This window comes from Aptenodytes patagonicus, chromosome 4 (assembly GCF_965638725.1).
Source record: "Aptenodytes patagonicus chromosome 4, bAptPat1.pri.cur, whole genome shotgun sequence".
Lineage (NCBI taxonomy): Eukaryota > Metazoa > Chordata > Aves > Sphenisciformes > Spheniscidae > Aptenodytes > Aptenodytes patagonicus.
The window spans coordinates 59,677,712-59,687,714 of record NC_134952.1 but is presented as its reverse complement, the minus strand read 5'-3'; the positions used below and the strand labels follow the sequence as shown (position 1 = coordinate 59,687,714).

At 47.7% G+C, this 10,003-nt stretch overlaps 1 protein-coding gene across 4 annotated transcripts in view; it reads left to right on the top strand.

Moving 5' to 3' along the window:
• Positions 1–252: 252 nt before the first annotated feature.
• The window catches only part of LEF1 (lymphoid enhancer binding factor 1), a 71,842-nt gene continuing 62,091 nt past the window's right edge, over positions 253–10,003 (top strand). For all 4 annotated transcript variants that reach the window (XM_076336877.1, XM_076336875.1, XM_076336878.1 and 1 more), the window contains exons 1-3: positions 253–470; positions 1,362–1,425; positions 2,920–3,053. In XM_076336877.1, the coding sequence (XP_076192992.1) occupies positions 261–470; positions 1,362–1,425; positions 2,920–3,053 (408 nt within the window). In that variant the 5' untranslated portion in view covers positions 253–260. The remainder of the gene's footprint in view (positions 471–1,361; positions 1,426–2,919; positions 3,054–10,003) is intronic.

Genomic DNA, 10,003 nt, shown 5'->3' with positions numbered 1-10,003 from the left:
GCGGCGGGGCGAGGCTCCCCGCGGGGCCGGTGCCGTGCGGGAGCGGGGGTATCTCGGCCCCGAGGGGGCGGGCGGGCGGGGGTCTCCAGCTGCCGAGAGCAACTCCGAGGACTTGACGGGATTTTTCCTTCTCTCCTCCTCCTCCTCCTCTCTCCTCCTCCCTCCTCCTCCTCCTCCTCCTCCCCCCGCTGCTCCTCCTGCTCCCGCTCCCCTTCCCGCGGCGGGCCGGCGGCCGCAGCAGACGCCGCGCTGCCGTGAGGATGCCGCAGCTGCCGGGGGCCGGGGGCGGCGGGGGGGACCCGGAGCTCTGCGCCACCGACGAGATGATCCCCTTCAAGGACGAGGGGGACCCCCAGAAGGAGAAGATCTTCGCCGAGATCAGCCACCCCGAGGAGGAGGGCGACCTGGCCGACATCAAGTCCTCCCTCGTCAACGAGTCCGAGATCGCCCCCGGCGCCAACGGGCACGAGGTGCGCGGCCGCGGGGGCTCCGCGGGGCAGCGCGGAGCGGAGCGGGCGCGGGATGCCGGCGGGCTCCGGACGCCGCCGCCGCCGGGAGGGAGGGAGGGAGGGAGGGAGCTTCGGCGGGGCACCGGGGAAACCCCTAGTTTCCGAATTTCCCCTAAAAAAAAAATCGTCCCACCCCAAATTCCGTTTCCAGAGGGGCGGCGGGCAGAGCCGGGCGGGCTCCGCGCCTGGGGATGGGCTGGGGGGGGGCGGCCCCCTCCGTGCTTCGGCCCGGGACGAGAAAGTTCCCGCGAGTCCCCCGACGATGCGGTGGTGTTAGACCTCAAGCAGCCATGAAATTTCCTCGGTAAAATCAGCGGAGTCGGAGCATTAGCCGTAAACTCTTTAAGGGATTTGCATAAAACTGTTTGGGAAGAAATTCCCGACGCTAAAATAGCTTCAGGGCGAGCGGGGAACCTGCTTTTTTTTTTTCTTTTTTCTTTTCTTTCCTTTTTTTGGTTGTTTTTTCTTTTTTTTCCTAAAGATCTGGTAATGAGGGCAACCTGATTTTCATTATTATTTTTGGTATCTTTTTACCAAGAGTGTTTTGACCGCTGAAGCTCCAAATATTTTCCAGAAATAAGCCCCTTTCATCAAATGTAGGACACTTCTGCCAGAAATGCTTCACAAAGCCTCATATTTATTAACATTGTCATAAAACGATCATTTACACAAACGTTTCTGGTACAGTTGCCTTCCAAGCGACTGAAGAGGGAAAAGAAAGATGCTTATCTCTTGCCCTAACTTTTTTCTTTCTACAAGAAGCTGTAGCACTGTGATCAATAAATGAGCATCCATACAATGACTTTCCTTCTTTTTCTTCTTCTTTTCTGGTGGTGGATTCCCTGCGGTCAGGTTTCCAGGCAGACTCAAGCGCAGGATTCCTACCATGATAAAGGCAGAGAGCACGCTGAGGAAGGTGAGAAGCGCGCGGTCCTGTCTTGCAATATTGTCCCTCTTAGTCCCCCTGTGAGCCTCCGCACGGTCCTCAAACTGGAGCTTGCTTTCTTTTGGGAAACATAAATTTAGTACCTTTTGGGGAAGGGGGATGCCAGGGTGCTTTCAAAGCGCATTTAAAAAGGAGATGAATGTGCAGCACGTTTATCTTGAGTGACCAAATGGTATTTCAGTTGTTTAGAAACTGATAAGTAGGCCAAATGGATCTTCGCTGAAGAAATAACTATTTTTAGGATATCAGCTTAAACACATCTATCTCTTCACTCATACAGTGCAGCCGAGTTGTATGTGTTCAGAAACTCTGTGCTTTTTCCCCCATAGCCAAAGTCTGTCGCTTAAATCTCCTCTTCCAAATCTGAGCATGAACAGACCTCTTGCTTTTTTTAATGTACCAGCTGGTTAATTTTGATTGAGGAGGACAGAGGAAATAGCAGAGTTCGTTGAATATCACTTAGGAAGCTGGACACGTGTACAAAGAATGTGTGCTGTGAAGGATGGGAGATAATGTTTAAAATGAAATGCTTATCATCACGAACTAAACCAGATCATAAATTCCATATAAAGACAGACACAGCTCAGTCCTGGTGCTTTCCGGGACACTGTGGCGATCTTTCTCCAAATTGGTCATTAAACAGCCTAAAAGCAATAATGTCCATGCTCGTAGCATTTTGGCAGTGAGGGGGAGGAGGTCATCTCTGTATAGTTTTCTTATCAGCCTTGCATCCTCTTAAAACCTCACCTTCGAGTAGTATCATTGTCAACGGTCATATAGGTGGGAGACCCGTTCACCCCCCTTTTCAGGACCCGGACCCAAATTCTTTATTTTCCTACAAAATAGCCTCCCTCACTTGGCTTCCTTCTTGACTGTAGTGCCATGTGTGTTCAACAGCCCCCCCTCCAAATCGTTAGGGTCTCCTTCCAAGCCAGCCCCTGCCCTCTAATTGTTCCTGGTGAGCGTGGCCAGAATGAATTGTTTGCTGCGCACAGTGGCTCAGCGAGAGAAGGAAATGATGTTGGGCAGTTATCACTGCCCTGTTCCTCCCTTTCCTAACAATGATGTTGGAAACCCATGCTGGCAATACTTCTGAATCCACAAATCCTAGAGGGATGTATAAAATGGGGGAAAACTGCTACTTGAGAAATGTGATGTCATTGCTGATGTTTCTGCCTTCATTTGAACAGGGACTAGCAAAATAAATTGGTTACTCTGAGGCTATTCTGTATTTTAAGCATAAACTCCTCACTGAGAGTACTTGCTCCTTTAAGAATTAACTCTTCTTAAAAAAATGTTATTACAAATTGCTGCGGACCACTTTCTGTCAGAAGTAATTTTCATGAGTAAGGAAACGTTTGCATGCAGAACATTTTTATGAATGCACAGTACCTGTTTAAGTGCTCTAACTTACAAGAAATGCGTATGTGGGGAATAATGTAATCATTGTTTCCTCTTCCATAGGAAAGCATCCAGACAGTGGCTTATACAGCAAGGGACCATCATACTCTGGTTATTCTGGGTATATCATGATGCCAAATATGAATAACGACCCATACATGCCTAATGGATCTCTGTCGCCACCCATCCCCAGAACAGTGAGTTATCTCTTCCGAAGACCGGTTTTGGCGAGCTGGGTTTCCTCCTGTTCGGTCTGCAGTGCGTGCTCACGCCGGGGCTTTTTGGGTAGCTTCAGTTACGGTGAAGGTTGCGCTTCTGCTGTTCGGAGCCTCTGTCCAGTGGAGTTTGAGAGCTCTTAGAGGTGTTGGTCGCGATTGCGGTGGAAAAGCCGAGATTAACGTCTGTGGTGTCTGACGTCCTTTGAACAGGGCAGGGAGCTTTGGGAGGGGGGGGAGCCCTGGTTTACGACTGCAGGATAATGTATGGCGGAATGATGTAAATGCCGTCTTTGTAGTGACTGGGACAGATGTGAATTTTCTGGGTTTAACTCTTCGTTTGTTGAGGAAAATCGAGGGCTGGAAGCAGAGCTGCTAAAGTTGCTTGTCTGTAAGATGAAAAGATCTGATTCTTTTTTTTTTTGCCTTCATATATGGCATTGCTCTTTGCTGATTGATATTTATTTCTGCCATCAGTTGCTCTGCGTGAAGGCTTTATGTGTCTGGCAGTATTGCTTTGAAACATACTCTGTATCTTCAGACACAAGTTGTGAAATGGTCATTTAGGAATTAATATCAACTGTGATGCAATAGTTACAGGTTTCCTTTACGTTGTGGCGGGCACTGATTCTTCCAGGTTGGTCTCTCAGTTTCCATTGGTGTAGATGCACATTTGATGGATTTCAATATACTTTTAATTTTGGATAGTCAATTCCCATTTATTTTTATAAACCTCTTGGTATATGTATAGAGCAATTGGGAGACAATGTTAAAATGAGCTGTGGAAATTATATTAGTAGAACCGGAGTGGAGCAGGAAACAAATTTTCTTGTAGGCATCCTGCTGAAAAAATGCCACTGCAGTTGTGTGTCCTGTGATATGAGAAGTTGGATGCTGTTATTTCCCTGTGATAAAGCAGTTTTCCGTCTTACTGGCTCTTAGATTTTTACTTGGCGGTCTCTGTCAAACAACTGGCATTATTTTGCTCTCCGACGTTCTTGATTTTTCTCCAGGGTTGTGGCTTTTGACTTGAAAAACAAAAAAGAGGGGGCCTAATCCGTACTGGTAATTTGACAGTAGCAAAGCATGTTAAATTAGTGGATGTCCGGATTCGGAATGACAGAGCGGTTTGACACTGGGGAAACATACGGATCTGCCCTTTTTGTATGTCGCCGTTTGTGTTTGAAAGACGCAAAAACTCATGCAATATATTGCTTTCTATAGCTCTGTTTTTAAAAAGGACCTTGTTTGTGTGTAAATTACAGTTCAGAGGCCTGCAGCCATTTAGGGTGAAGCATGATGACCACGGTCTGTTGATATTTGTTGTTGTAAATGCAGCTCTACAGAAAACTTCAGTTTGGATGTGTGGTGGGGAAAAGGATGCAGCTTCTCGAGAAGGCACCGACACTCAAACCTGCCCCTTTGAGGACTGGGAAACTTCAGACCTTTTTTTACCCCCTCTTTTCCCACGTTACCTTCCTAAGAAAGTCCCTAGTGCTGGTGCAAGGCTTTGAACAACAAAATCGGGTTTAATTATTCACTGAGGATTTTCTACGTGTATGCGTGCTGTGGGGCTGACGCTCTTTACTGATCTGGCATCAGTGCCCCCAGAATATCAGCTTCTTGCGGAGGCTGTCTGCTCAGGTACTTGAGGAACCATCTTACATGGGTACGTTGGAGGGGAGGAGGGGGGAAACACATCTGCTTTCTGATTGTAAAGCTGCAGGCTGAACATCTGAGGGGCTAATTTAGTTCACTGTTGCTCTTGCATGTTAGAGCAGCACCACTTTTTCAATAAAATAGTGCTGTTGCAGGGCTGCAGTGTTGACATAAGCCTGGAGTTCTTTCAGTTTAACCACAAGGCTACACGCTTGAGTTATTAAATAATTTTTTTGTTTAATTGAACTATAATCTTTGTTGGTCTCCTAGCTGACAGCTGGGTTTTAATGTGCGCGAGATCAAAACGCTGCATCCAGGAGATGACACACTTGCTCGCTTCATGGCTAACCACAGCTCCAGCGCCGCGCACTGCTGCCTGTTCACCTTTGCGGGGTCCCAACCGCCTCCCCGCAGGTTTGCTCTTGCTCCCCTTTTTGGGGGGATGTGCTGGGGCAGGGGGGCAAGGAGCAGCCGAGATCAGCAAGCTCTGGAGGTGGAGGTCTCCCCTGGGGTGTTAGTCCCCAGCCATTTGAGCGTGGAGCAGCCCTGCAGTGTGTACCTGCGCCCTGCCATTTGCATGACAAAGCCGCTTCTTGTTGATGCATCTGTTGCCTGGAGGTGTTAGGCAGGATTAAAAAGCCGCCCTGGGGCACTGAATCTTTTTTCCGCTGGGCACAAACCCTTGGAAGGACTCGTCTGCCTGCAAACTGCCCAGGGGATGCACCCCTGGGGAAAGGCGGCCAGACCCAGGATGGGGACCATCTCTGACGGAGGTGGCCTCGGCTCGCTACGCCAGCACAGAGAGAGCAAAGCTTTCTTGGAATGGGAAAAAAGTTACTTTCACCAACGTATGTAGGAAAAAAAATGCCTTTTTTAAAAAAAAGGCAAACGCTTTACATTCTTGCTCTGTAAAATTAAAAGTACAAATCTGTAGTCAGACACAATGTGTCTAATAAGCCTTAAAAGAGGAAAACTGTAGTGTAATTTCAGTGCAGCTTTTGGAGGGGAGAGGGTGTATAAGGAGGATTTCAAATTTTCCTAAATGTTCTATTGTTAGAGTGGTCTCATCTTCTCTTGTCTTCCTCTTTTTTTAATTTTTTTGGTTTTTTATTTTTTAATTTTTTTATTTTACTGGCAACTGATTTGCCTTTTACAAGTTGGATTTGTAGGAGCAGGAGAGTGTTAATTGCAAGTTCAGGTACAACCCTTGTGCCGCAGTACGTATTGTTATCAGATAGTTGGGTAAGTGAAAAAGCAAAGCAGTTGGTTTGGGTGGCTGCAGGAGATGTGGCACATGATGGTACTAAAACCGCAGTAACACCTGGTGAATGTGCATCCTGTGTGCTCGAGATATCTTTTAGTGGTTTCTCAGCATCATGGGGGTACTGAAGATGGGAGATGGAGACAGCTGCTTGTTTTCTAACATGTGTGGGTTTTTTCTTACTTTTTCGTTAAGAGGACTAGTTTTGGGGGTAGCAAACCTTTCTCGTCTGTGCGATGGGAACGTGGGGACAAAGGAGGTGACTGAAGAAGAATCATTTCTCTGTGTCTTAAATTCATCCAGAAAATAATTTTGTCTTTTTTCCTCCCTCTTTCCCAATGAATTAAACTTTCTGTGGGAAGATAGAGGATTTCTGCAACCTCCCTTTTGTCTGTTCTTATCTGTTCTTGGGGTCTGGGTTTATTTCTTGGTGGCTAAACTGTCTCTTTGTAGCAGCTGGAGGTGTTAAATAGGTTGGAGGATACAATCTATAAACACCTTCCAGAGACTTGCAAAACACAGCGTAGCCATTTGAAAATGATGAGGAATTCTGCTAAGAGAGTTTGAACACAAGGAGCAGCATTTATACACAGGACTCCCCTACCCTGCCCAATTTTTAGATATTCCTTGTGTGCTTCTGCATGGCAAGGGCTGTGGAGATAGCTCCTGTCTTGAAGAGCTAACATCCCAGGAAAAAATTGTGCGGATAATATGGACAGGAGGAAGGATGAGGGTAGAAATAGCAAGAATGAGTGGCTACAAAGCCTCAGTAAGAGGGGTTTATTTGCCTAGCTGCATCTTGCTGTCCCTGTGAAAGCAGGCTCGTTCACTTGCCTGTGGGGAATTTTTGGGACCCCGAGGGGAATGTATGGGAGTGTTAAAGCTAGCATATCCAGCTGCAGAAGGACATGAACCTGATTTTTCATAATATTGTCTTTTCCTGAGAGTCAGCTTCTGCTGAATGTGCAATTGTAGGCACTCGCTGGGAGCCGTGGTCAGCTGAAAACTCCCTGGCCCAATATGAAATGGGCTTTGTAGCACAGATGTTTGGGCTCAGCTCCTGCTCCTGTATCACCCGTCAGAAAGCTTTGCGCTAATTCCTGAGTTGGCGTCGGCACAGGACGCTCTGAGGGCTGTAGGCAGCTGTGGTCCTGTCACATGTCTCTTTCTTCCCCTTGCAACCCCAGACCCATGCCTGAGGAAATGGGTTGCACGGGCAGCCGAGGGGCTCGACAAGCCAGAGCTGCTCACCCAGCACTGAGGCTCTGCCGCTTCACCCTGCGTGGCGCACATCGCAATGAAGTTGAATGATGCCGATTAGCTCCTTAAGTAACTTCGAAATCAGGTGCGGAGGAGCACAAATCTTCCTGAGTCTGTGGAAGCAGAACTTGCCGGGGTTTATTCGGGTTTGCACGGGGAGGAATTTTGGCACTATTTGCTGAGGGGCTCAGTGAGTCGCACCAAATGCCAGCACCAGGGAGAAGAGGAATCTGCTCAGCGCTAATGGAGGGACCTCACTGCTGCAAACACGTCTGTCAGCTGCTCTGACTCAAGCGTCACAGCTGATCAGTCTCAGATACGAGCCAGGTCTCTTTGAAACACAAATCCAAGCCATGAATGGTCGTGGGCTGAGTTTGGGTGGTGCTTTCTTTCTTCCCCTTAGTGAAATGAATTCTCTGTTTGGAAAAGGGGGCAGAAGAAGTTACTGCAGTGCCTCTAGGTTGGCTTTTGCCCGAAGCTTGATCTGGTTGCTCGTGATAAGATGGCATGATCCAGGCTGAGTCTTATGTATGTATGCCCATCATGAGCGTGGTCTTTGGGCACATGCTGGTGAAGAAAACAGCCTTTCTGCTTTTGCTGCCTTCTCCTTGTCAGGGTGATGCAATTAGTAAATCTATCTAATTGTGAATGGGCAAGGGGGAAAGAAAATGTTCTCCTGACGTCTCAGTCCAGAGGCGTAATCAAAACGGAGGTGTAATCAAAAACCCCACCCATTACAAATCATCAAAGTTGGAGCTTTTGTATATCAAGATGTGTGTATGCTTATGTCCTAAATCTCCTTTTTCCTATATATCTAGGAGCTAATTCAATATAAACTGTAAAAGGTGGAGCTGCCACTTTCATTTTAAGGTGGTTTAAAAGCAAAATGTCATTCTTGTTGTTTTGATGCTGTGCCACCTCTTCTCCAACTTAATCCCAGTCCAGAAAAAATGTTAATAAGAATAGCTTGTTACGGGCTGTGAGTGCCAGGGAGGATATGGCTCAAGAAGAAAGCCTGAAGCTCCACAGGTTCAGGCATCAGAAGAGGAAAAGACTTTTTCCAGATACTTGCAGCGCCGTGTGGCTGCAGGCATCGAAAAGCCTGGGTACTGCAGGTCTGGCTCCTCCCAAGTGCTTAACTTCTGTTCATAGTTAGGGAAAACTCCTGATAACGGGAAGGAAATAACCCACACAAAAGCATTTCACTGCTGCTGTAATATTTCTGAAGTCCCATTAGAGGCATATGCTTTTTTTGCTAGTAGTAAAACACTGTTTGTGTCTCAGAAGAAGACACACGTGCAAGAGTCTGCTTTAATACAGACACTGAACATTTTGCAGCCCGAGGTCTGTGCGTCGTGTGGCCCGCTGTGATCTCCTGTGTGGCTCTCGCACGGACGGACACCGATCCAGCGTGTGGCCGGTCCGAGGGAAACGCTGCCATGAGCCGGGCGCTCTGTAGGTCCTCGACCTGGTGGAGGCAGGTTGTCCTCGGCGTGTGTCCTCCCCACTGCTGCAGGGGAGCCATGTGCCATGATGCTCCAGCTGTGCGTAAATGACTCCCATTTACCCCAAACTGCCCACGTCCTGGCCAGCAGGCAGTTATTGCTAAGCTGCTTTTGGCCCTAAGGCATGTTTGGCGTGAAGAGTGTTCTCATCTGGCCGTCGGGTTTGGTCCCTTCTTGCAGGACGCGGCGGGGAAGGCGGCGCAGCTGCTTGGCGTGCTGCTCCTGCCCGGGCAGTTGGGGATTAGTGTCCCTGTCACTCCGGCCCTTCGTAAGCATTAGATTCACTTAAGAAAATTGCATTCAGAATAAGTTAATCTAGCAACCCAATGGCTTCTATTTTGAGACTTGGATCTTGTGGATATGTTTGTTTAGTTTGGGTTTCCCACTTCAAAGGAATCTGTCCTCTCAGCAAGAAAGTGATTGAGCACTTAAATAAAAATGTATTCATTGAATCTTTGGGATTGAGCTAAAAGTGCGGCAGGGAGTTAACATGTGCGCCAACTGTGCTAATCAGCCAGGGATTGCCTGTTCTCCTAAAGGGGAAGAAAAGTGGTCTGAACTGCCTGAGGGGAAGTGGCATGCCTTCCCCTGGCTTCTGGCGGTGGTGTTGCTCACTGATGCTTCAGGTTGAGATGAAGGACCTAGAATATGTTCGCCTGTGATCTTCAAAGATACCAAATCCCTCGTATAGAAGGACATTTTCGTGGAGCTGAAAAGTCGACTTGACGTTTGTTTATTTGCTTTAAGTGGCTGTGGGTATAGGTGAAATTGAGGCATAAAATCAATAGGATGAGCTTAGTCAGCACAAATTACAAGTGTAAAGTTACGAGGCTTTGATTGAATATTTATAAAATGGGCAGTTTAACTTAAAAAGTAAGCATACTGTTGTCACCAGCTGTAACACATAAACCAGAGAATCGCTTTGGTTAGGAGTTAGTAGGCAAGCCAGAAAGCGGCTAATTCCTAAAAGCATCTGTCTATCCAAGCGCGTTCAGTGCTCTAGTCCTGTACTTCAAACAGCACTGCACAAGTCAGCAGGCAGGTCTGCTTCACCCAGGCTGGTGCACGGGGGAGAAGTCCCTTGGGAGCCTGTGATTTCATGCATGTGTTTGCCACAAAGCACCTTCTGAAAATGCTGGCGCTTCAAATGAGCAGGGGTGCGCGTGTGTGCGCTCGTGGTACAAGGGAGCTCTAGTAATGCTGCTTCGGTGAAGAACAGAAGAAATCTGTTTGCTAGACCTTTTTTT